At 41.3% G+C, this 26619-nt stretch overlaps 3 protein-coding genes across 5 annotated transcripts in view; 1 reads left to right on the top strand and 2 right to left on the bottom strand.

The window, feature by feature from the left end:
• Positions 1–8291, bottom strand: part of c3b.1 (complement component c3b, tandem duplicate 1) — a 35827-nt gene extending 27536 nt beyond the window's left edge. For all 3 annotated transcript variants that reach the window (XR_013961859.1, XM_080721928.1, XM_080721929.1), the window contains exons 1-11: positions 8189–8291; positions 7924–7959; positions 7212–7401; positions 6620–6785; positions 6048–6118; positions 5743–5834; positions 4822–4904; positions 3756–3843; positions 3077–3179; positions 2220–2334; positions 1217–1332 (exon numbers count right to left, since the gene is read on the bottom strand). Coding sequence is in view for 2 of the 3 variants with exons in the window: in XM_080721928.1 (XP_080578054.1) it covers positions 1217–1332; positions 2220–2334; positions 3077–3179; positions 3756–3843; positions 4822–4904; positions 5743–5834; positions 6048–6118; positions 6620–6785; positions 7212–7401; positions 7924–7959; positions 8189–8274 (1146 nt within the window). In the remaining variant the exon portion in view is untranslated. The remainder of the gene's footprint in view (positions 1–1216; positions 1333–2219; positions 2335–3076; positions 3180–3755; positions 3844–4821; positions 4905–5742; positions 5835–6047; positions 6119–6619; positions 6786–7211; positions 7402–7923; positions 7960–8188) is intronic.
• Positions 8292–10056: 1765 nt separating this feature from the next.
• Positions 10057–18650, bottom strand: yju2b (YJU2 splicing factor homolog B). Its single transcript, XM_080721541.1, has 11 exons — positions 18603–18650; positions 17816–17860; positions 17054–17098; positions 16656–16709; positions 16470–16552; positions 15765–15820; positions 15348–15408; positions 15002–15144; positions 13893–14065; positions 13040–13178; positions 10057–11319 (listed from the first exon to the last, which is right to left on the bottom strand). The coding sequence occupies exons 3-11, from the start codon at positions 17054–17056 to the stop codon at positions 10784–10786; spliced, it is 1248 nt and encodes a 415-aa protein (XP_080577667.1). The 5' UTR covers positions 17057–17098; positions 17816–17860; positions 18603–18650; the 3' UTR covers positions 10057–10783.
• A 1115-nt stretch (positions 18651–19765) lies between these two features.
• LOC308282163 (transcription factor IIIA-like) lies at positions 19766–21692 on the top strand (the record flags this gene model as incomplete). Its single annotated transcript, XM_080722507.1, has 2 exons — positions 19766–19885; positions 20676–21692. The coding sequence occupies 2 exons, from the start codon at positions 19766–19768 to the stop codon at positions 21690–21692; spliced, it is 1137 nt and encodes a 378-aa protein (XP_080578633.1).
• Between the last annotated feature and the right edge of the window lie 4927 nt (positions 21693–26619).

Below are 26619 nucleotides of genomic sequence, written 5' to 3'. Positions count from 1 at the left end.
ATGGACAAGACCTTTGACACCTTTGATCTTGTTTCTGGTTTGATGTGAATTTCAAACTGAAAGGTCAAAAGTCTATTCCTCCCCCAGAGCAAGCAGGCAGGCTCTATTAGCTCAGTGGCAAACAAAAACAAACAAACAGGAAAGTTGTATATTACGTGTTGATAGATTGTATATTGCTCATTATATTCACAGTAGATTGACATGATATAGCCTACAGTTCATGTACTGTATATCCATGCACGGATGATAGATGATTGTCCATATTACTGGTGACAGATTGTACAAGTCTTATTTTAACTTTTATTTTTTAATCTTTAAACTCTCTCTACTCTTACCCGTATCTGTTCTCTCTAAGGGGATCAATAAAGGACTGTTGAGAAATGTGGGAATTTCTCAACAGACGTCTTCGATTTCCCAGAAGTCTGACATCATTTTGTAGGCAGAGGAGAACTTTTGGGGCCAAAAGGCCCCAGTGCCCATGAATCTTTTTACTATTTTTACTATTTACTAATTTTTGAGCGGTGGTCACACCGTCTCCTATACGTGGCCGTGTGTGTGGGTATCCGTCCGTCCGGCCGTCCGTGTATGTAGCCTCAAGCATGCAGTACCTTTTCTGACCACACATGTTAAGGGAGGGGCACTGTTGTTCTCACACACACACACACACACACACACACACACACACACACACACACACACACACACACACACACACACACACACACACACACACACAGGGGGGAAGGGTGGGTCAGCATGTGTGGTCAAGTATTATTATTATTATTAACAGACTGAATGTTTTAGGGTCAAATAAATTAGAGTGTGTGAAGAAACTACAGCATTGTAAAGCACACTAACCCCGCTGCACCCACCCAGTAGTGCTGTTGCACAGCCTCCACGACCACCGCTCAGTTCACACGGGTGTGATTTTCTTCTCTTTGTTGTTGAAAGGAAAGTGGTAGAATTATACTTTAGTCGTTATTTTTGTCTCGGATCTGTTGAAATAGCGAGGGACAGATATTGATAATAAATCTGCTTGGAGGTCTGACTACAAAATGATGTCACGGCTTAAAAGCCCCATAGTCCCACTGACACCCATCAGAGAGTGGTTCGAGTAGTTTGAGTTTTACTTGTAAAAGAGTATTTCAACATTTGCCGTATTGATACTGTTACTTAAGTAAAACGAGTGAGTACTTTTACCACCACTGGATCTTACTGTGAGGTCAAAGGGCATGCCTGGCTTGAAGAACTTTGGCGTGCCTCTGAAGGAGATGACATAAGGAGACAGTACGATCTTAATACCCGTCTTCTGTCCTTCAACCAGGTCACTGCCTACAGAGGAGAGAGGAGACAAGTGAACTTTGTATAAAAATGTATTTCTTTTTTTATAATCTGGGTTAGGTTTTATTCACAAAAACACACCACACAATAATTGACACATTCATTTTTCTTATTTTTTTCGAACACTGCTCTCATATTAGGGCGCTGTTTTTCCTTTTCTTTGCCGATGGGTTCCCAGATTGCTGAATGCATGGTCAGGGACTACATGCAATACCTTTGCGGACTACCAGGCCACTAAAGGCCGCTCTCTCTTTCTACATCCCACACTGTGTGTGTGTGTGTGTGTGTGTGTGTGTGTGCGTGCGTGCGTGTGTGCGTGCGTGCGTGCGTGCGTGCGTGTGTGTGTGTTTTGTCCACAGGGCTAAAGGGCATATTGATGCACCTCTGTGTACACATTTTGACAGTCTGACTACAGCCAGGAATATCCTAAATTAACCAACTACAGACAAATGTGAGTCTTGCCTTAAAGTAACCCGTCCCAAGTGTCATTTCTAACCACAGTCTTCTACTGACACGATTTTTATATTTCACTGCAAAAAAAAGCAATACGCACTCTACACTCTGTGTCCTGCTTGTTTGTGGCTGCGCTGAATTGCCAAATACGTTTCTTATTGCGACCGTAGTTATAAAAACCTGCAGATCCTGTGCGTGTTTTGCAATAATTCAAATCTACAAAGTAACTAAAGTTTTCAAATAATTGTAGTGGAGTAAAAGTACAATATTTGCCTCTGAGATGTAGTGGACTAGAAGTAAAAAAAAAAAAAAGAAAAAGTATTGAAAATTGGAAATAGTAAAGTAAAGTACAAACACCGCAAAATTGTACTTAAGTAAATGTACTTAGTTACTTTACACCACTGCCCATATCTCAATGCTCTTACCAGTTCTGGTGAGGACAGAGGCCTTGACGTAGATGGAGTTGCCCTCCAGTGATCTGATGTTAGGGTACGCTGCCTTGAGCTCCTCAATGCTCAGTTTCACCACTCCACCATCCAGCTGCAGACCAGGTGCAATCAGAAGGGTGCGTTAACCACATGAAGCCTAGTATAGCCGTACCCACTCTGGGGGGGCCAACATTCGGACAAAATAACGGATCTATTGGTGAACTGATTTTTGGGGGAAAAATGGAGCAGACCAAGCACAGTGACGGATACTGCTTCTTACTGCAATGCTGAACATAGCAGAACGTAGCGGGGAATTCATTCAAATGTGTGTAGGGCTAGAATTATCGAACATTTCCTTAGCAAATATTCTATCGATCGGTGTTTTGGATCATTTAAAAATATATACATTATATAAATCAATGAATCAACGTGAAGAAATTCTAATATATTTGTTCTCATTTTATTTGTACTTTGTCGTACAATCTTGTGCGAAAATCCAGAAAATAATCTGCAATCTCGCAGATTGACTATTTTCAGTATTTTGATTATCTATGTTTTGTTTTTAGTTTTTTAATAATCAATTTGTTCGATTAACTGGTTCACCCATAGTTGTGTGCTGCCACAAAGGTCATCATAGCTGCTAAACTGTGGGATGCAGCAGCAGTGACTTTCATACATTATAGCTGCTATAGCAGGTAGAACCCGCTTAAAGCCCACATGGGCAAACAAACCCAGGTGGGACCCACTGACATTGCACACTTGGGGCCCATATAGTTCAGCCTTGAAACCATATATGGGACCCATGAGGGCGTGCTGGCTGGGTAAACTGTGGGATGCAGCAGTGACTTACGTACATCAGTGACCTGCTTCACAGATGGCAGTCGTCTCATCTCCTTGTTCACCTGCACTCCAAACACCACGTATGCTGTTCCCTGCACTGGCTCTCCATACAGGTACCTGCAACAGAGGTGTCAATTGTATCTGCTGCCATACCTTTGGATGCCTGTTGCTATGGTATGGCAACATGACTGGTGTCAAGACACCAGTCATGTTGCCATACCTTAGCTTTTGCTGAACTGACGCCACTGCCTGCAATGCACCACCACAGCACCTCAGTCACACTGGTGGCAATCTGGCAAGCCATCGCAAAGAAAGTGCGACGCCCAATCGGTCTGTCTCTCTTCCTGCGTAGCGACTCTGAGGCTGTCTCGAGAGATCACACTGGTGGTAATGCTGTCCAACCACAACGCTGGCTCAACTGGCTGTATGTAAGCATAACTGTGGTCCTGGGGCTACAGAAGGTGGCATACCTGTTCCTGTTCAACTTCCTGTTTCTAAATAGCTTCATTTTATTGGCTTAGAAGCACTTTTCGGTTTTTGAACCGGAAACACATACAGTATAAGGTGTCATGTGTTTCCTCAATGTGTGTGTGTGTGTGTGTGTGTGTGTGTGTGTGTGTGTGTGTGTGTGTGTGTGTGTGTGTGTGTGTGTGTGTGTGTGTGTGTGTGTGTGTGCGCGCGCGCAAGACAGACCTGGCTTGGATCTCCACCTCCAATTCAGTGTCATCCAGGCTGAAGTAGGACTTTTTGGGACTCAAGGTAAGGTTGAAGGCAGGCAGCACTAAAAAAAGAAACACACACGTCACGCAAACATGAGCACACACACACACACACACACACACACACACACACACACACACACACACACACACACACACACACACACACACACACACAATGCAGCATTAAAGGAGTAGTTCACCCCCAAAATGACTTTTTTTCTATTGATTACTCATGCCATGGAGACTAGAGTTCAATAATATTTTTTGGTTTTTGTCACATTCCTAAGACAAAAATTTGATTCGAGTAAATTTTCCCCCATTGATTCCGGATGAAACGGGTCACCATCCGGAATCAATGGGGGAAAATTTATTGTTATCACATTTTTGTCTTAGGAATGTGACAAAAACCAAAAAATATTATTGAACTGTACTCTCCATGGCATGAGTAATCAATAGAAAAAAAGTCATGCTGGGGGTGAACTACTCCTTTAAAATACATTAATGATACTGATCAATACTATTCATTGTCTATTATTTGGCGTATACATACTGTATCATACATAAACATTGAACATAAACAGACAGTCTTCCCGTTAAAGGTTTTATCTTTCAATTAAGATTTTTTATTTTCGCCAAAGCCATTCAAGATAAAATGAATCACATAATTCATCACTACTTTAAAATGTCATTGAACTGCTATGAATAATTGTGTTTTAAAACAAAAGAAATCTCCACAAATGTTCAAAAATACCAAATCTCTCTTTTGGGCCTCGACCTGAAAAGTTTGGAACCACTGTTTGAAGAACTTTCACACACACACACACACACACACACACACACACACACACACACACACACACACACACACACACACACACACACACACACACACACACACACACACACACACACACACACACACACACACACACACACACACACACACACACACACACACACACACACACACTATGCAAAATGTCACCTTTTGAAAACAAACAGAGGCCCCAGTCAGCTGGGATTTCAAGTTGGCCTACCATATTTCTTCACTTCAAACGGGGAAGTGAAGGTGTTCTGTGGCCAGTGGTCAAGCTTAGCAATTACTGTCCATGTTCCTTCACTGCCAAAAAAAAGGAAATCGGGTTAGAAATGGTACAAAATAATTACATGTAGAAAACAATGTGAGTGGTAGCCTAAAATGTACTCAATAAAGGACAATTTCGCATTAAATAAAATATAGGCTCATTTCCCTACTTGATCCCAGATCATGATCCCAAATGACTGTCCATGGGGTCTATTAGGTAGCCTTGTAAACCAGACTCTAGGCAGGAGGAGTCTAGTTTACTAGGCTATAGTTTACAAGGCTATCTATTAGGCAGGAATGCCCCTGTCATCCAGTTTCCCCAGCAGACCTCATAGCATAGAATGGAGCCCATAAGCCTATAAGCAATTTGTTGCGGTAATTATTATTTCTTTATTTTCATGAATCCGGTATCAGTTGTTTATTGTACACATATCCTTGGTTGTCTCACACAAGCCGCCACAGTCTCGTAAATCTTTTTAAATTTTGCCAATCAAAGTGAATGAACTGGCAAATTACAGTGCATCCTTTCCGGGACTTGGCAAAACACATAACATCTGTTTAGAAGACAAAGGCAGCTCGTGTAGAACAACCAAGGCATGGATGTGTGTACAATGACAAGTAATAACAGATTCATGAAAAATAAAAGAAGGAATGACAGGGGCATTTCTGCCTAATACACCTTGTTATTGGACAGTCATAAGTAGCAAAATGAGCCTAGATATTTAGTGCAGAGTTGTCCTTTAAAGGTGACTGGAAGGTCATCCATGTCTCAATGCCAATGCAGTGTATTGTCACCATTGTGAGTAAATGGCCTCCAAACTGGCAATAATGAGAAGAGATTTAGAAGGGCTTGTGAATTAAGTATTCATCTTACTTGACAAGTTCAGAGAGAAGAAGAGTTTCAACGAGGACACCTCCAACAGCTTTGCTCCTGGAGGTTTGTTTAATCACCACACCTTCTGCATTCTGAGACACACACACACACACACACACACACACACACACACACACACACACACACACACACACACACACACACACACACACACACACACACACACACACACTCTTTTTAGTTTTATGATCACTTTGACCCGTCATTCTCATGGTGTTTAGTGTTATATTCTATAACAAGAGAACTAAAAGCAAGTTGAAAATGTATAATTTATCACCAGACACCTTGAACTCCATGGTGACTGTACTGTTGGCGGCCTTGAAGGTGTGTGTTGATACGAAGGCCCTGCATCTCACTGGAAAGACAAAAACAGAGACGTTCACTTTGGAATGACATTCGTAAAAAGCCTTTACTATTATTACTGTTTCATAAAGGGTTCAATTTGTAAAAAAAAAAAAAAAAAAAAAACATAATCCTGCTGAAGTGCTGACATTGATTGATTGATTGATTGATTGATTGAATACTTTATTAGAAGTTTGCATAGGAAAAAGTAGAGGACAGTACAGTTCACTGATTGATACAAGGTCAACTAAAAGGATACAGGCGACAAGAAAGCTTTTAGGCTTGTTTCCATTAGGGTCCCTTTGTACTCAATTCATACATTTTTACCATTAAGCCAATATAGCCTGCCTGCTTTGCCCAGGGGATGAACTGAATCTTGACCATCGGGTAAAAATTCACGTCCAATCCTGCGTCTAGGTGAGACGTGACCTTTGACACGATCTACATGTCTCAATAGAAGAGCAGGGAGACAAGAGCAAATTGAACCATCTGGTGTCATTCCAGCCCTGCTCACCTGTATCTCCGGGGTTATAGACGGGCTTGTCTGTCTGGATGAAGATGTAGCCAGAGTGAAAGGACACCACCACAACCCGCTCCTCAGTGTGGTAGTAGCCAAACTGCACCTTCAGGCGCACAAACTTGTTCTTGTCGCCGTCCCGACCCAGCTGTTCCGACGGAAGCTGGAATGGGGTAAGAGTAGAAGAGAGTAAGGAGCAATGTACTGTACTCACCGCCAGGTATGTATACAGGAATGATTCTCATGTGAAATCTGCGACGATAGATACACAAAGCTCTACAATCCCATAGCAATCATTGCTACAGAGTGTTCAGTAACATGGGTCTCTCACTCTCCAGCTCTTTAGTACAACAGGAAATGCATTGTCAGGTTGGGATACCCAAAAACATGTTGCCAAATTAACAGTGTAGAGTAGGGTCCCAGACGTAAATAAATGTATCAAATGGGGGAGTGGCCTAACACATGTCAAACCGGGGAATGGAAAACGGTAGAGTATCACCGACTTACACCACGTTTAAGTACACAGTATTGAATTATGAACTTCAGTAAAACGCATACACTTGTTTGAGTGCGGTTCTAAACAGATCACCTGGATCGCCTTGAGCACGTGGTAGTCATTAGCGTGACTGAGGGTCGCTGATTCTTGGACGAGTAAGTTTCCCGTACTGAAGTCCTGGATCTGGATGGTGACTGTGACGTCACTGCTCAGGCCACTGGCCTCCAAGTATAAGTTCTCCTCACTGTCTGCCCTCAGCACGTCAGGAGCCACCAGGCTGAAGCTATAGGCCCACAGGACGGAGCAAGGGACAGGGGACATCAGGAAGTGTGACATGGAATAGAGGGGTGGACAGGATTGTTGCGACAGAATCCCTTTTATGCCCATATATGGAGATCTCTGATTTCAACGATATTAAGCCCATATTTAACAGGACTTCATTTGGGAATGCCCATATATGGAGGAAGACAGACCATATCTGTGTGGCTGGTTCAACAATTACAAAAAAATACAAACATCAAAACTGCAATAAAATAGGTAAAACTGATTAACCACTAAAACCCAATACTTTATTGACCAAATTCCCAAGGACTCAATCAATAGCCTACTCAGGCCCACTCCTGTTTTTTACTCTATACTAATATCTTGACCTGAAATCTTAAAAGCAGCACGTGTCACAATCTTTTAGATTTGCTATTTTTCTCTGAATGTTAGCCCCAAAATATAGGATGGAAAACATGAGCTATGCATTATGTCCAACCCTATAATGTCCAACAACAAACAAGTAGGCCTAGCAGCACTGTACCTTGGTGTAGTTGCGATGACTGGTGGTGACTGACGCCTAGATAATAAAAAATAAAAGATAAGTTCACGTCAGGAGAGCATTAATATTCAGTAAGTCAGACTCAGTAATAACTTCCACTTCAAAACCAAGAGGTAGGATATTTGTTTTGTCTACTTACTCATGCAAATCAAAGTAATGTGAAATCTGGAAGGGATATTTTGAACATTGTATCACAAAACATAGTAGATCTATAGACAATTTGACAAGAGTTTAGTTTTACACCTACCGTGAACGCCAGTCAGTTGATAACTGGGCATGAGGCACAAAGGAAAGTATGAGAAGCAGAAAGAGTTGAAGCGCCCACCAAGTCATGCTGGCTGACTCTTGATGTGAACTATGGCCACTGTCAAACAGTCTGCTAATATACAGAACCCCCTCTCCCCTACCCTCCCCTCACACACAGTCCTGCGTACACAATCCACATCACATGTTAACAGTAGAAGCTGGAGCAAGCAGACTGCAAATTAGGACAGTACGATTGTGTAGTGTTAAGACACCTTATGACACCATTTCCCAAAGATTTTATACCCCTTTATCTTTGGTTTACTACGTTTGGTTTTTCATTCTTTCAAAATTTCAAAAAGATTATTCACAAATTACAATCAATTCATTAGAGATGGGAAAATACATTTAAGAAGTAGTGAAAATAGCAGATCTACAAACTCGTGTTGTAAGCTTGTAGGTCGGCAATTTTCAGTTGTTTGAGTCCCAGGAAGACATGATCTCTCTTTTGGGTCTGGTGGTGCCAAGTGTTTGGTTTGTGAACCAACCACTGCCTTATGAGATCCACAGCTCAGTGATGACACCAAGTGGCCACCCTGTGGAAGTGCTCCTGTCACATAGTCAACTCCAAAAGACACTCTCACAGACATAATTATGGGTCCACGTTTAATTCCTTGAGCTCCAGCATTCTAGTCCCAACTGAAAAACATTTAGGGAATTTAGTAAGAAATAAACGTACATTTTTAGCAACATTCTTTCAAAAATGGTTTTGACAGCACAGTGTACAGACATCCTGCAGAAAGAGTTATGACACCTGTTATTTCTTTAAGACTACTTACTGTCTGATAAGAATGGTTATTTGTTGAATCATAGCAGCTATTTTAAATAAACACTTTGCTCACTCAAAACTGCAAAATATGGTTAACTGTGTGCCGAGAAAAAATGTAACCAAAGGACCTTTCCATGTAGGCGAATGGGGTGAAAACATCTTATAGTCCATTGCATGACAGTGTTGCTTGCCGACAAGAACTGATATTCACGTCAACACATTGAAGAACTGATCTTCAGGTTAACGTGTCACACGGTTAACACTGTTAACTGTTAACACTGTTGGGCTCTGAGCTCTCATCAGCAAACACTCATCTCCATCCACCACTGGTTACCAAACAACGGACCTCACAACATTTGTGCATAAAACAAGAAAGCACGACAAAAGACACAATGTTAATATCTGCCTCATATCGAGACGTCCATCGTGACGTATTAATTATTATACAAATGTTGTCCCCTCGTTTTGAAAGATCAGGGTAATAGACACACGTTTGGCAGCTTATGAAAACAGTTCTTTTTCAGCAAGGATGTCAAAGCCGTTACAGAGCATTTAGAAAACAGTACAAGGTGTATTAACAGCGTGGCTTCCATGATGAGGATCTTAGATGTCAGCACTATGAGATACACATCATACACTCATCTCTATTTGATGTCACTCGTCTCTATATTTGATCACACCTCCTGACATGCAGTATAAAAGATGGACTACTGTACATGTGGCCAGTCTATGACGTATGATGTCACGTACGATGAAGTGACTCATGGATTGGCCTCCTGGCCCGCCAACTTCTAGAACTAGAAATGTTCTAACATGTTTCCAGTTCAAATGCTGTGCCAATCAAATTAAAGGAGTAGTTCACCCCCAAAATGAAAATTGTTCTATTGATTAGTCACGCCATGTCGCATTCCTAAGACAAAAATGTGATAACAATAAATGTACCCCCATCCGGAATCAATGGGGGTAAATTTACTCGAATAACATTTTTGTCTTAGGAATGTGACAAAAACCCAAAAATATTATTGAACTCTACTCTCCATGGCATGAGTAATCAATAGAAAAAAAGTCATTTTGGGGGGTGAACTACTCCTTTAAGCTACGAGAAAATTAACTTGGGAAAGGAAATGGGCGTGCCACCTTCTTAAAACTGGGACTAGTTATGCATATTCTATATTTGAGCCCAATTACTATCTCCACTGATTTCCAGTATAAAATGAATAAAGTTTTAAAATGTTAAATATATATTTTTTAAAAAGTATAAAACGTGAAAAACAATGGGTGAGTTAATTCCTTGGCCCTAAATATGGTGCGTATATGTCCAGTAGTTGGCAAGATTAGCCCTGGACACAAACCTTTATCTAGACAGCTCGACCCCTACAGAGCCACGCTGTAAAGATATGAGACATCCCTTGCAGTTGGATGTGTCCTAAATAAAGTGACTAAAGACTTTTGTTGCATATGTGCCAGAGTAAGAAAGTTGTATTATAGTTGAACACCTATGCACGTAAGCACTTTTTTCAGCACTTTTCCACTTGACCAAAGGAGACGTAGAGCAGGAGCACACTAAGTATGCTGTGTGGTGTGCTGATGTGGAGACTATGCCACCCGAATCTTCCGCATTTAGTGGGGCATCGCCACTGAAGAGTGCATGTCTCTTCATTCGCAAATTACACAAGAACTAATTTGATGCTAAGTAATAGCTAAAGATCGGACAGGGAGACCACACCATTATTAGACTATATGTGGTGGTTTTATTTGCATTTTAGACAACTACTTTATTGAGGAGTCGGAGTCAGAGTCACTGTAGTATGCCATCAGTGACGTAAGGCTTCCCAAACTACTGTTGTGTTCCTTTGAGTTCACAGAATTCTGTGTTCTCTCAAGTTCTCCGTCGTCCTCTTCTACCGTGGTGTTCTCTTGCGTGTCTTTATCAGTACTGTCATTTGTGTTGGTTACTTCCTGTCCTGAATGGAGCGGCACAGCACCTGTACTCCGTCCTCCTTCCTTTCGTCCCAGCTCAGAGGCCACACCCACCAGCCTGACAGCTCCCGGGTCTGACTTCCTGCGAACGGCGGCCGCACAGGCCTCAGGTCTGTTGCCGTGGTTTTCGGTGCGTCTGCGGATGAGGGGACTGGGAGAGGAGGTCGGGGACGGCCCCAGGGCTTTGGCCACCGCCGCTTCTTTCCCCTGCAGGCCCAGCTTGTGGAGCAGACTGCCCGCGGCACCACCCTGTGGTGTGGAGGGAGAACCGAACCAGGAGCGAGAGGAAATCTCCCTCCGTTTAATGTGCTTCTTGTCCTCGTAGGCTGGAAGAGGAGCAGACGGGAAGAAGAAAAAAGAAAAAGTCTGTACTCAACCGCATTATGAATGTTTATAGTGACAACTAACAAGGATACTTTTCAATCCAGACTAAACAGAAGTGGGGAGGAGGCTTCACATCTGCTTTATTGCTTACTTGTGATCAGAGCTTCCGTGCTCCAGACTGTATGTGGGAAGCATTCGAAAATTGTGGGAGGCAAAAGTCTGGCCACGCGAAACTAGTGCTCTCTTAAGCTGCCTAGTCACCACCTCAAAGCACAAAGTCACCAGTCACTAGTCATCATAGCTTAGTTTGTATTTCGTTTTCGTCAGTGAAGGAAGGTAGTCGTAAGGCTGTCATGATTATGACATTTTACATGACGATTAATTGTCACTCAAATAATTGCGATTAACGATTTAATTGTGTTTTTGTCGTTGACAATTACATTTCTGTTTGGTAACATGTCATTAGGTCGAACACCCTTTGGTCCGACCACCAAAACCTAACCTTAACCCTAACCTCAGTAATACTATGCCTAAACCTAACCCTAACCTCAGTAACCGTGACGCGGGTGATTATCTAACCTGCCGACACTGGTGAGTGATTATCTAACCTGCCGATGCTGTTCGACCCAACGGGAGTTCGACCTATGGGGCAGTCCCCTTCTGTTTGGCTTTTAGGCTTTGAAGTTGCACATGGTAGATATGACACATAACCTAAATATACAAAGACATTACTGACATATTTATACTTTATACAAAATAACATTGATAGTGGAAAAGGCCGATTTAGAAGCTCACAATGCATTGTGAGCTTGTAGATCTGCCATTTCCACTATTTTTTACTTTATTTTTAAAATATATGAACATTTTTCAACATGGAAACAATTATGACGATTATGAAAACGTGATTATGTCAAATAATTGCGATTAGAAGATTATGTAATAATTGTGACAGTCCTGGGTAGTCGACGAACATCTTTCATCATAGTTTTAGTTGATGAAATCAACACTGCTGGGTACATCAGGTACTGCAATTATATAGCGCTTTTGGACCGCTCAAACACACTTTACAATGTACTTCACATCCACCCATTCACACACACAATAATGGAACACTGTGCACGTCATGAAGCTGCTCATCAGGACCAGTTGGCTGGTTCAGAGTTTTGCTCATGGACACTACCAGGAGGAGCTGGGGATCCAATGTACGTCCAGGGCCACTGCTGCCCCAGGTAGGAGCATTATTGATGATTTTCATAGTCTTAACTATTGAAACAACAATATTTACCAAGCAAAACTACAGTATACCGACCGTGACAGAACGTGTCTGTTTTGTCATACAGTATATGGCCGCCATAACATCGATCCGATTCATGTTTACGGGAACTAAAGAGTGCTATAATAGTTTGCAATTAACACAGCCAACCAGAACAAATGTGACGGCCACCAAGGATATCGATGAACATGTATATAAGGGTTTGCCGTTGAATTGTGTTTGTTTGTCGATTCATTGATGATAATTTAACAAATAACCATGAAGTCTTATTTGATTAATCGAGAAAAAAAGGAATAGATATACTAATCGCTAATAAAATAATCTACTGTGGCAGCCCTAGTTGTGTGTGTGTGTGTGTGTGTGTGTGTGTGTGTGTGTGTGTGTGTGTGTGTGTGTGTGTGTGTGTGTGTGTGTGTGTGTGTGTGTGTGTGTGTGTGTCCATTCCTTACAGTCGGGAGCCTGGTAGGTGAGCAGAGCTGCCAGTTTCTTGTCTTCGTCTTTCTCGGGCAGCAGAGGGATGGACAGGTTTGTTCTCTTCCTCACGGCTGTGTCCAGCTCCTCCTGCTCCGCCTGCACTTTCTTCTCCGTCTGCGACAACAGCCGGTTAGAGAACAACCGTGAGTTTACCAAACAATGCTCTCATCATCCACTAAACACCAACTCCCTTCATGTTATATTTGTTAAGCTCTGTTGCATTTTTGCACATATTTGTCCTGCCAGCCACTGTTACATTGTTTAAGTTCATTATGTGTCCCGCCACCCCACCACTCCCAATGTGCTGAAATTATCGCTACGTTTTCGCATACTTTAATACTTTCTTTAGAAACCACTTTTTAGGCTTGCTAGGTGGCAATAGGCTCTATGCATAGCAGCCATTTTGGAGAGAAGTTGGATGGTCTTCCCACTTCCTTCAAAGGTGTTAACAATGTTACTAATGAAGGCTCTGTTCCATTTTATGTTGCACAGTGGTTCTCAAACCTTTTACGCCTGCATTTGGTTCCATTTGAACACTCTCAGAGTAACACCTTTTAAGGGGTCATTTGAAACCCCCAAGGAAGCACAAGGATCCCTGGACCACACTTTGAGACCCCCTGGTGTAGTAGTGTTTCCAGTGAGCCAACATGCACAATATCAGCACCCTGACTCTGTTTGAGCAGAATGGAACAGAGCCTTCATTAGTATTATTGGTAACACCTCCGAAGGAAGTGAGAAGACCATCCAACTTCTCTCCAAAATGGCTGCTGTGCATATAGCCTATTTCTTCCATCGCTAATGTCTTAGAAATAAAGAATTCTTCAGTACCCTGAACTTCCTGCGGAGGCTGCTGTTTAGCTGGAAGTCCTCTTTCCAGGCGGACCTGTGGTCCTGGATCTCTGACAGTGAAGGCAGAGCCTTCTTCAGCTTCTCCTTGTCTTTCCCACCGTGGTCCAGCTTGTACATGGCATCCGTCTCCAGCTTCTCTTTCTCTGCCCGCTCTGCCCACAGGGAGAGAGCAGAGAGAAACATTGGAGAGGGAAGGAGATGAGGGATCGATTCAATTAAAGATAAGCACAAGAATTAAATGAGAGCGAATGACCCTCACTGTGTAGACTTAAATCTACAGGAAGGGTTCCTAAACTTTGAAGAACTCCCCCAAAGGCTAGGCTATTTAAGCTTTGGGCGGCTACGGCAGATGACAACGGTAACCGGAAATTATCTGCGCTCGATAGATAAACCTGCCGCCGTCGCCGCCGTCTCTACAACGGCAGAAGCAACCTTTCCACGTAGCGTCGCCATGGAAACCAAAGTGTTCAGTAAAAGGGGTGTGTGTTTGCTTAACGATTTGGACTGCAACGGCGATTGCGCCATAGCAGCCGTAGTCCCGCAACACATCGCGGTAGTAGAAACAGGCTCCTTAAATTCCCTAATGTTTGAACTGAGGAACCCCCCACACTGACAAGCCCTCGGAATTGTAGCCATTATAATTAGCTTGACTTAGTTCAACAGATAAATATGAAGATTCTACACCACTCCCGGTATAGCGTATAGAATCATATTAGTTAGGCTCAGAGGAGCAATCACTATGTTGTTCTGAGCTCTGTTTAAATAAACATTTTAGGCTCTAAAGCAGTTTTGTTGTATGTTTATACATGGTCATGTTTGTCACTTTGTTTGGTTTTGTAACCCATCCTAATCGTATAAATACTTGGCTGAACATAACCCCTGCTTTTCTACCTTTAGCCTGGTTCTTCACAACATACTGTTATATATTTATAATCTAAGGTCACAGAAATTACAGTATGTGACATCTATTATGTGCACAGTGTAGCTTTCCCTTCACTCTCAACAGAACCTTAAACTCAGACAGCTAAAGGGCGGCAGCGTGAAAGAAGAGCGAGACCGAGACATGAACAGAGGCAGACTGTATGCACCTGTGGTGAGGATCTGTTCATTGTCAGCCATGTCCCAGCGCTCCTCCTTCCTGTTTGCTCCGGTCACTATGACGTAGTCGCAGGTGGCCGGGTCCGTCTGCATCTCGATGTAGTTGACACACAGGTGGCACTTCATCCTGAATCTGGTGGACGGCAAACAGAAGGCAGAGATCTTAGCAGGTTTGCCAAATAGGAGGTCCACTTGCACACAAACAGACAACAGACCACTATTTGATCGATGAGAAAGCAGCAGTGGGAAAGGAGATGCCAGTGGTATCTCTCCTTATGTCGAGAACAACTTGGAAGGAAACTATATGATGGAAATGTAACCAAATCAGTTCATTACCTGTAAATTGGTGTGGAGTAGTAGTTCCCCACTTTCTTCTTCTCAGCGTTGTATCGCACCCCTGTGAAGACAAAAGACACTTACTAAGTTTTCTGTATTTTCCGTAGCCATGGTATGAAACAGAGTGTCAGAGACTACTAGGGACCCTATTTTTGCTGGTGCCTTAACACTTATCCTTACACTTTGACATTTTTTACTATTTTGAAAAACATTTTTAAATAGGTCAAATAGCTGATCTACAAACTCACAACGTGTCGATGTAGATTGGCTATTTGAAGTATTTTTAAATGTTTTTCAAAATAGTAAAAAAAAAAAAAAAAGGGTTAGTTTAGGGATAAGGGGTAAGGCACCGATGAAAAAAGGCCCCAGGTATGGATAAGTGAAGTCACACGGTTGTTGTTGTTTTTTATAACATACCCATGCCAATGTGATTCTTACAGCCATCACACCAGATGTTGTAGGGCATCTCAAACCTAAATGCAAACAGATAGTCACTTAATCAGTAGAATTAACACTTTCTAACACTTTTTTTTGTGTTATTTCATGTACAAGTAATTTTTAGACGTATTTTTCATTTCATTTGTTTACACATACTGTATCCTCGTTTTATTTCCAACGTGGGTTCAGTTGTAGTACAATGGTAGATTTTCAATTCCCTTTAGCTGTGGTGCTATGCAGTGTTGATTTTGACAGCACATTTTTATTTAGTTTTAGTCATAGTTTAGTCATCCGAAATGTTTTAGATTCAGTCTAGTAAAGAACATACGAATTTAGTCGACTAAATCTACAGTTGATTTTGTCGAATAAATTAATTTTGGCGTTGATGATGGCATTGTAATGCTTGATTTTACACTTGGTTGAATGCTGAAAATAGCCGATCTAAAAGCTCACAGATCTGAGCTTGTAGACCTGCTATTTTCAGAGCGAACGCAACAAAGCATAAAATGACTTGTCTTTTAGTTCTACTGGATCCACTAGTCCCACCCTAACATTTTAGTCTAGTTTTTATTTGTTGACAAAAGGGTCAATATATTTGGTCTTAGTCATCATAGCTTATAGTTTTCATCATTGAAAAAATTTAGTTGACGAAATCAACACTGGGTGCACGTGTGTTTCACTGACCTGATGATGAGAATGCCCTGCGACAGCTTCCTAGCCCTCTCTCGAAGGGCATGGGTCCCGTGGTATCCATTGAGAGAGCCATGCTAGAGAGATGACAGCAAACAACAACAGAGGTTTATGGTATTTAAAATCATTTAAATGTTAAGATGCTGACCAAGTGTCCACCTATATGATGATGACACTCACCTTAGCCGGATTAAAATCCGGAGGGTAGTAGTGGTTTTGTCCTTTTCTTTCACCCTGTAAAAAGAAGGGGGAAAAAGGAAATATAAGAGAAACCATTCACTGTAAACATTTACAGATGCATTTTAAATCTATACTTATATATGGCAAATAACAAAATACATGATGAGGCAAAATGGGCCATGACATTGATTGATTGGGTATGTGTGTGATTATGGGTCTCATAACAGAATACTTCAGAAGTCAGAAATGTAAAAAAAACTTGTAAACAGTATGAGGTACGGTATAATATTAAAGCTAAAAGGATAACAACACAGGTCCCAGGGACTTGTTTTCATTGTGTATTCAGTTCATCAACAAAGCATACAAAAATTACCAAAAAGTCATATATTTTTGCTCACCATACTGACGCCTGTTTGTCCACACTACTGGTGGATTCTTTCAACCTGATAAAACAGAAAAGGATGATTGTTGTTGTTGTTGTTTTGATTGATTGATTGAAGACTTTGAAGTTTGCATAGGAAAAGGTACAGTTTCATGACGGTACAGTTCACTGGTACAAGGTCTACTAAAAGGAGATCCATGAAAAGACTAAGCTTATTTCCACTGGAAACCATTGAAGTATCTCATATAACATTGAATGACAGACAAATAGAACACAGTACTATGCAGTAGATATGTAAAGAAAAACAAAAAAAAGACAGTAAGTCTAAAACAAACAGTATATACAAAGAAGGGGCAGGGGAGGGTAGGGTTGGGCTAGGTTCATTTTTTACCAGTTGCGAACGGCTGCTGCCTGTAAGTGGTTTTTCAGGGCAATTTTAAAAATACTCACAGGTTGTTGTTGTTGTTGTAGACCAAGGGTAGGCAAGTTGACTTGAGACAGACCACTATTTATGCAGTTTAACTAACATCTATGCAAGCAGTAGTAGGTATCCTTAACTAGTACAGACGTGTGTATACTTTGGCATAGCAGTAGCATAGAATAACAGAATACTTCAGAAGTCAGAAATGTAAAAAAAACTTGTAAACAGTATGAGGTACGGTATAATATTAAAGCTAAAAGGATAACAACACAGGTCCCAGGGACTTGTTTTCATTGTGTATTCAGTTCATCAACAAAGCATACAAAAATTACCAAAAAGTCATATATTTTTGCTCACCATACTGACGCCTGTTTGTCCACACTACTGGTGGATTCTTTCAACCTGATAAAACAGAAAAGGATGATTGTTGTTGTTGTTGTTTTGATTGATTGATTGAAGACTTTGAAGTTTGCATAGGAAAAGGTACAGTTTCATGACGGTACAGTTCACTGGTACAAGGTCTACTAAAAGGAGATCCATGAAAAGACTAAGCTTATTTCCACTGGAAACCATTGAAGTATCTCATATAACATTGAATGACAGACAAATAGAACACAGTACTATGCAGTAGATATGTAAAGAAAAACAAAAAAAAGACAGTAAGTCTAAAACAAACAGTATATACAAAGAAGGGGCAGGGGAGGGTAGGGTTGGGCTAGGTTCATTTTTTACCAGTTGCGAACGGCTGCTGCCTGTAAGTGGTTTTTCAGGGCAATTTTAAAAATACTCACAGGTTGTTGTTGTTGTAGACCAAGGGTAGGCAAGTTGACTTGAGACAGACCACTATTTATGCAGTTTAACTAACATCTATGCAAGCAGTAGTAGGTATCCTTAACTAGTACAGACGTGTGTATACTTTGGCATAGCAGTAGCATAGCCATTCATGTAACATCACAGCCATTCTAGGGCTAAACCTTGGTCCTGTGTGCAGCAGCAAGCAACAGACTGCACGACGCCAAACAACGTCACACAACTCCGTCGTACAACCACAAAAACACTGTAAATGTCACATCAGTATGCGATCACAAAAGTAGCTGTGAGTGTGATCCCAAGGGCTCTCTCATAAACATAAAAAAATACTCACAAGTTATTCTTTAACAACACCAACAACGCTACGTCTCCTTCTCCTCCGGCAGTCAGTGCTACTGCTAGTACGTTCCGCTAGCAGTGCCGCGGTGTTATTGTTCCCCACATTCACCACATACATGCAGAACAAGGTAGCCTGAGGTGTATTAGCCTCTCCAGCCCACCACGAGTTAGAATAAAATATGATATGATTTACCAAACTATTAGCATTCCAAGAAATACTCGAATAAATTGTGTCAGGGTTAATAATATAATATTTTACTTCGGAACAATAACACAGCGGCACAAACTGGAAATGGAGGTTTATAGGCGGGGCTTTGACTAACCGGATCTACAAACTCTGCGGAATTAATTGATTGGTGGATTAATTGATTGAAGTATTTATTAGAGGTTTCGCATTCATAATGACAGTACAGTTCACTGGTACACGGTCAACTAAAAGGAAACTCAGGTAAACCGATGATTATTTCCATTGAGATCCTTTCTCTTTAACTCATATTGAATGACAGACAGATAGAACACAGAAAAAAGGTGTTAGTTACATTCCGTATGTGAAACGATGGGTCACAGGAAAATAATATACATCAGAAAGACAGTACATGGAGGGACTTGACAGGAGCAAGTTTTTATGGCATAGTCATGTTATTGACTGAACAAACTGGACACTGATGACTGACCAGCCTCAGCATAACCTCGCCTACCAGGCTTTCAGAGAAGCCTCAGCAGCACCAGTCAGCGTCCAGAAGATGGCAGTAAGTAATGCACACACCGTTAAACCCCAAAGAAGAATGGTCATCATCAGTGTTGCCATGTCTTCTTATTAGAAGCGACATTGGACTTGCTTGCTTCCTAAAATGTTTATTAAACCATTGGTTTTCAAACATTTTCATGTCAAGGTAAGGACCCCAGAATGTATGTATTTTTGTCATACATTATTTTGATCTGTAGCTATTTTCTGCTTTGAGGCTTGTTTTCATAGACCTGGTTGCTTATTTATTTCGCAATATCTGGCAAAGCTGGTTGTTGGTCACATGACACGAGGGACCGGCTGAACGGAAGTTATTGTGATGCTGTCAAGTGAGAAAGCGTGGCGGTCAAAGCACAGAACCAGAGGAGTTCAAAACGCAACTATTTAGAATAGATCATCAAATAGTTTGAAAAATGGCCGCCCTAGAAGAAGAAGAACAACAACACAAACGTTACATCTGCTCGTTTCCAGAGTGCGAGGCGGCCTACAACAAACAGTGGAAGCTGGACGCGCACATGTGCAAACACACTGGGGTGAGTTGAGTACCATATTCTATATGAATGATGACTATGCCATCATTCATATAGACACATAATATGAATGATCACAGACATTCTAGGGCTAATTCGGTACCATTTTAAACCCTCTGTAATATAGGTAAAAGAGACCTGGAAAAAACATACTTGATTGATACAGTCTTTTTTTCACTCTGCCGAATCTCTTTGCCAAAATAACCGATCTACAAGCTGACAACACGTTGTGAGTTCCCTCCTGGCCTGGCTAAATAAGCCAAAAAGCTTACTAGGATCTCTTTACCGTGTACCAGTGAACTGTACTGTCATGAAACTGTACATTTTCCTATGCAACCTTCTAATAAAGTGTTCAATAAATCAGTCAATCAATAGATCTGCTATTTTTTGGCAAATGTTCCGCACCAGTATAATGGATGTTGGGGATATTTTGATAATCGCGATAATATCCCCCCATTTTTCTGCTTTTGTAATTGATGTTATCCTATGCAAAGTAATCTGTTCTATCGGAACAAAAAATGTTTCAAAGAAGTACTGCTAAATTCCAATGGTGTAGACAGCAGACTTACTTTCTATCCGTCTGTCTTTCAATGTGATATGAGATACATAAAGTGGTTCCTGTGTAAATAAGCTGTGAAGCTTTTAGTTGACCTTGTACCAGTGATTTGTGCTGTCATGAAACCGTACTTCTTCCTATTGCAAACTTCTAATAAATGATTCAATCAATCATAAATCGCGATTTCTTTAATCACAACAACCGTGACATGACATTTTCTTATCGTCCCATCCCTAGGTGAGACCATTCGCTTGTGAGGCGAGCGGATGCGGCAAGTCCTTCTGCACCAAATCCCACCTGGCGAGGCACCAGCTGAGCCACAGCGGCCAGAGGCCCTTCCGGTGCACCCACGGCGGCTGCGAGGACGCCTTCACCACCAACTCCAACCTGCAAAGGCACATCGGCCGCAGCCACGGCAGCCACCGGGAACAGAAGACGTACGCGTGCAACTTCACGGGCTGCGGACTCGTGTTCAAGAAGAACAAGCAGCTCAGGTCCCACAAGTGCGAGCAACACACCCAGGAGCCTCCTTATCAGTGCACCTTTGAAGGCTGCCAGATGCGTTTCACCTTCCCCAGCAAGCTGAAGCGCCACGAGAAGGTGCACAGGGGCTACCCTTGCACGGAGCAAGGGTGCTCTTTCCAGGGGAAGACCTGGAGCGAGTACCAGAAGCACAGGAAGGACTCGCACAGGGTCTTCCTGCAGTGTGACCAGTGTGACAAGGTGTTCCGGGACTCCTGGTTCTTGCAGCAGCACCAGCGGGTCCACTCCGAGGTGCGCCAGGTGCTGAAGTGTCCCAGGGACGGCTGTGACCGCTCCTTCACCACGTCTTTCAACCTGCAGAGCCACATAAGCTCCTTCCACGAAGAGCAGCGCCTCTTCGCCTGCTCCCATGAAGGCTGCGGGAAGACGTTCGCCATGAAGCAAAGTCTGCAGCGCCACAGAGTCGCCCACGATCCCGAGCGGAAGAAGCTGAAAAAGCCCCGGCCCAAAAGGTCTCTCGCGTCCAGGCTAAGCGGCTACAAACCCAAGAAGAAAGCGGTTGGCAACAAGTCACAAAAGCGCCACCCAGACACCGCAGCGCACACATCCAAATGTGCACTTGGACAAAGCAAGAAGGCAGCTCCTCCTGGGCCTGTTGAATTGGTGTCTCTGCTAGACGACATCTCTGCTACACGACATCCGTCCTTAGTACACAGCCCAGTTCTGGAGACGAAGGTTTCCAATGGACTTAATGCAGCGGTTCCTGTGTAGAGTTTGTTGGTCGGACCAATTTGTCGTATTTTGCCTATGACCTGAAGAATAGGACAAGGACACATTATTTTCCTACAGTATTATTGAGTTGTTTTGGCTGTGGAGTCTGTAGCTGCTTTGTTTCGTCCAATAAGTTATACAAGTGTCATTGTGTCACCTCTTTAAATAATGGCCTATATTATTTTTAAATATCTACAAACAAAACAAAGAAACAAAAAAAGGAACCAAAACAAACTATATGATAGTTCTTATTAATCATTTCACCCAAAGGTTTTACCATACAAATAACAGTCTGTCAGTTACATAACATAAGAGGATTAAATGACTTGACATAGGCCAAATTATTTGTGGAGTAACTGGTTTACTCCAGATTTATGGCCCCCGAAGAATTGGCCCAAGTTACATTGTCTTTGACTTAGGAAACCTAAGTGGCCTAGGTCACATTCTTGACATAGATAGACAATTATATTACTGAAGAGATGAGCTGATTTAGGTAGAGTTCTAATTTTCCTCAAAAAATAATGTAGGCAATTATTTAAAGAAGATGACGATTGTAATGATAAAGGCCACTCCAGACTAAGTAGCTGTCTTGTGTGCCTCATAATACTTTGCTTTGCTCTGGATTTTCCGATTTATTTTTTTATTTTTTTCTTCATTTTTTGTTGTTGCATAAACTGAATCCAGTATTATCAACTTAAATGGTCGGAAAAGGGAAAATTCATTCAAATGGGGTGGATACACTGGATGTCAGAGCAACATGTTAGCATTTGGTTGGCTGGTTGAATTGAATTCAATGGACTGAAATGGCAATGACTCCATTTGCAATGGTCAACTTCATGTCAGACCTTTGCAGAAGGATGACAGAGAATATGGTAGATTGTTTTCAACCTTCAGCTTGTAAAATGTATATTTTGTGTTACATCGCCAGCTCCAGAGTTGTTGTTTATTTAAAAGACAGTATATTTTCTATTTTGACATAATTGTGTTCTACTTATTCTATTTTGTGAATAAGTACGGTAATGCTTTAAATTCTATTTTTGCAAATAAAACATACTTCAATAACATTGGTCAATCTATTTGAATGAAATGGAAATGGCCACTATTAACGCAAAGGTATTCATAATTGTGTCGGCCAAGAACAACTAATCTAATATTCAGTGGTTCTCTGGGTGGACCTTTGTTGTTAAAATACCTTGCAGTTCTATATTTTTACTGAGTGTACAAATAGAACCAATTATTACAACTATTTGGTTCCATTTGTTCACTAAGCGTTAAATGAACACAGGATTCTACATTGTAGATTTGGGTCATAGAGATACAAAAAAATATAAAATGAGTGCCTGGGCCTAGTGCATTTAAACGCTATCTTTCAAAAATGATAAGGGTGGGTTCAGAGAATCACAGATCTAGACTAGATGATGTAATGTGGAAGGACAGAGGTGCTTGTGTTCTGATTTACAGTGTAAACATGAGACGCTCGGGGCGAGTTTGAGATTCCGAGGCTAAATCCACTCAGAATGCTTCCCGTTACAGGAAGACTGTTCTCAACATTCTTTTGCCCGGCGCAGCTCAGACAAACCCTATATGGACTGGCCGTCAGACTAGCTTACCTCTGAATGCATTGTTAGTAGACCTCATATAATCAATACTCACAGGATTATATAATATATGTGTATTTGTTCAGTTAAAAGGCAGCTATGTAGTATATGAATTGGACATGGACAGGCATGATAGATGCAAAGGAATCTGAGACAGTTGCAGCGACATCCTAAGTCATACAAGTATAAAAATCTCTGAACTGATTTTCAACATAAAATGTAACGGTTCATGTAATTTAAATAAAAGGTATTTTCGGCGAGTGACATGTGCGTGCATCACAATGTATGAATTGGCCTTACAAATGCAACATTTTGGTCAATGATCAGCTGTCCTATCCTCATTCTGGAATCCATCCTTCCACTTAACATGCTTACTGTAGAAATGTTAAATCAAGAAAGGTTTGAGAAACAATCATTAGTAATGTGGATATGATGACCAAACAGGTAGTCATTTATTGTTTGTGTAATTAGCTAGCTATAAGTCAGTAAGCCTTGGAGGCTGCATGTTTCTGTAACAGGTCCCAGAGTCTTTGGTATGTCCCGGCCGGGGATCGAACCTCAACCTCCCAATCTCAGGGAGGACTCTCGAGGTCTATTTTTACCACTCAGTGTGAGGTTTGGCTCCTAGTCAGTCTACATTTAGCTTTGGTATGTCCCGGCCGGGGATCGAACCTCAACCTCCCAATCTCAGGGAGGACTCTCGAGGTCTATTTTTACCACTCAGTGTGAGGTTTGGCTCCTAGTCAGTCTACATTTAGCCCTACCTGGAGCCCTGCCTGGACTTAAACCTGCACTGCTACTGAGGAGGGAGACAAACAGAATTCCTCAGTGAGCTACTGCCAAGTCTACGCATTATAAATCTTTTTATTTTTAGCAGTATCCCTTCCCGATCCAACCTCTGCCATTTATAGACTGTGTTCGTAGGCTACAAACATATTGATCATGGATTATTTGAGAGTGGTCTATATGGGTATTAGGGAAAATAAATAATTTATCATTATAATCATAGGATTATAGGATATGTCTTTGATCATGTTTGTTTTTGGTTTTAACTGCAGGACATCATAACATGAGTGTGCAACATCTTTCAGTCTGAACATGCTGGACGTGCAGGAATGCACCAGTCTGAGTGAAGTGATATTCACAGAGATCTGTGGAGATGTGTCAAGATTTAGAGCACACCAATAACATTCCATATTATACTGTGTTTGTGTGTGCGCGAGAAAACCCCTAATCATCAGTGTATACCTATACTATAAATCTTTGCTTATCCATTATACATTTCAAGTATATCTTGTGATGGAACCCTTTGCTGAGTACCATGTGAGCATTGTACACTCACCTTCCTGTAGTTAACTCATTCACACATGGCTGAGGGATATCGTTGTATTTGTATTGTTTCACTTTCACTGTCTGGACATTCTCAGTCAGTCTGGAGAATTGAACCGATGATGTATGCAGGTTACTGATAAGATGCTTCTCTATCCTGTAGGGTTTCAGCCCATTGTCCCTTGTTGGGTTTCTGTCCAATATTTTACATTTTACTTTACATAGCAGATCTACAAGCTTACAACACGTCACAACGTGACTTGGTGTAGATTGAAAAATAACTCAAGTCTGTTTTAGTATTGAGGGTTAAAGGGAAGTGATATTGATACATTCCAAATATTATCAAAGTATTCTGCGGCACCTCCAGACTCGTATTTATTATCTGACATGGGATAGTCTGTGTCTATGTTTAGTTTTTTTTACAAATATACAATTATTAAATTAAATAACTACATTGAATCGAATGGAACGCAGGTTCTCTTTTGAATTAGCTGAAAAGTAACAGTTTTGGACATACAAGGTTTCCAGGCTGTCAGCGAGGACATGCTTCCCTCCTTGACAACCGTAGATAGGAGGGGGAAAAAAAGGGAAAGAGCTGTCAACATTCCTTATCGTTTCCCCATAAATGATGTAGAATTCTTTCCGTTTTTCACTTCTGACAACTAAATATACCGGGCCGTTTCCTGGTGCCAAATTCCAAGAGGATTGCATACACTGTATTCCTCCCTCTCCTCTTCTCGTTTCATCTCTCCCCGTTCCCGTCATCCTTCACCTGTGTCTTATGGGAGGTGGAAGGAATGTGTCAGGGCCTTTTGCCCCCTCCCCCCCATGCTCCCGTTGTCTGTGAGGATTACTGGAAGGTCAGTGTGTTAGTTCCAGAAGCTTTCTGAGACCCTATGTCATCTGGAGGTCAGAGGAGAGCAGAGTCAAACAGTGGTAAAACAGTCAACATCATTTTTTGCTACGCCATGTTCATCCGTAAATTGTGATGACCAATTCAAAATGTCCAAGAACACATTCTCATTTCCTTTTTACATCTGCAGTATGCACTGGCACTGACATCTATGCACTGGCAAAGAACATAGTTGGTGTTTTTAAACAGTTTTTAACATTTTTGAAATGGCTTAGTATTGTAATTTATGTATTATCTTTATTTTATTGTGTATTATGGAACACAAACACGCCAACCTATGTTTTTCACAGTGCATGTACTTTATGCATTCTTGTGACAATAACATCTCTTGAATCTTGAAACATTATAAATATTATACGACACAATGTACTCACAAGTCCACAGTTTACTTTGGCAAATGTGCCCAATCTCAAAAGAAAAACGGTTTGAGAACTATAGCGCATATTATAATAATAATAGTTTCCATTAAGTTTCAATAGTTAAAGTAACAAGTGAAACCAAGAGAATTGCATTCTCTGCAGACTTACTGGTTTTTGGAACGGAAACACATGAACAGAGATTAGAATTAGAATGCAGATCAGCCTATACCATAGACACGCTCATTGGTTTGCTCAGTATATGTTTGGTCAAATATAAGGAATATACATTGTGTAGGGACAGGATCTGTAAATGTTCCGCCAACACAATACCTGTCTAAAACTTGATGAGGATATGTGTGTATCGAATAGTTCAACCCACTGATGACTTTACTGTGAATTTTTCTTTTTGTTTTTTTCTTCTTTTTATTTTTTTTCTATTCACCTTAAATGTTCTGTGGACTGATAGGACAATGACGACAATGGGGGGGAGGGATGGGTTGGGGAGAAAAAAGAAAAAAGAAATGTCTTGATTATACTGTAATGATGTAAACCCATTGTTTATTTGACATTGACATGAATAAAGATATTCTTAAAAAAAAAAAGAATTAGAATGCAAATCTAACACAAAAAAGAATCTTCAGAAGATTCATTCCTTTGTTTTATAGAAATTTGGGTAAACTGCAAACCAAATGTTACAACTGATCCCAATCACAACGTTCTGCAAGCTA

The sequence above is a fragment of the Nannobrachium achirus genome (genome assembly GCF_963921795.1).
Source record: "Nannobrachium achirus genome assembly, chromosome: 3".
In the NCBI taxonomy this organism is placed as follows: Eukaryota; Metazoa; Chordata; class Actinopteri; order Myctophiformes; family Myctophidae; genus Nannobrachium; species Nannobrachium achirus.
Note: the sequence above shows the minus strand (reverse complement) of the source record. Positions and strands in the feature narration are given on the sequence as shown.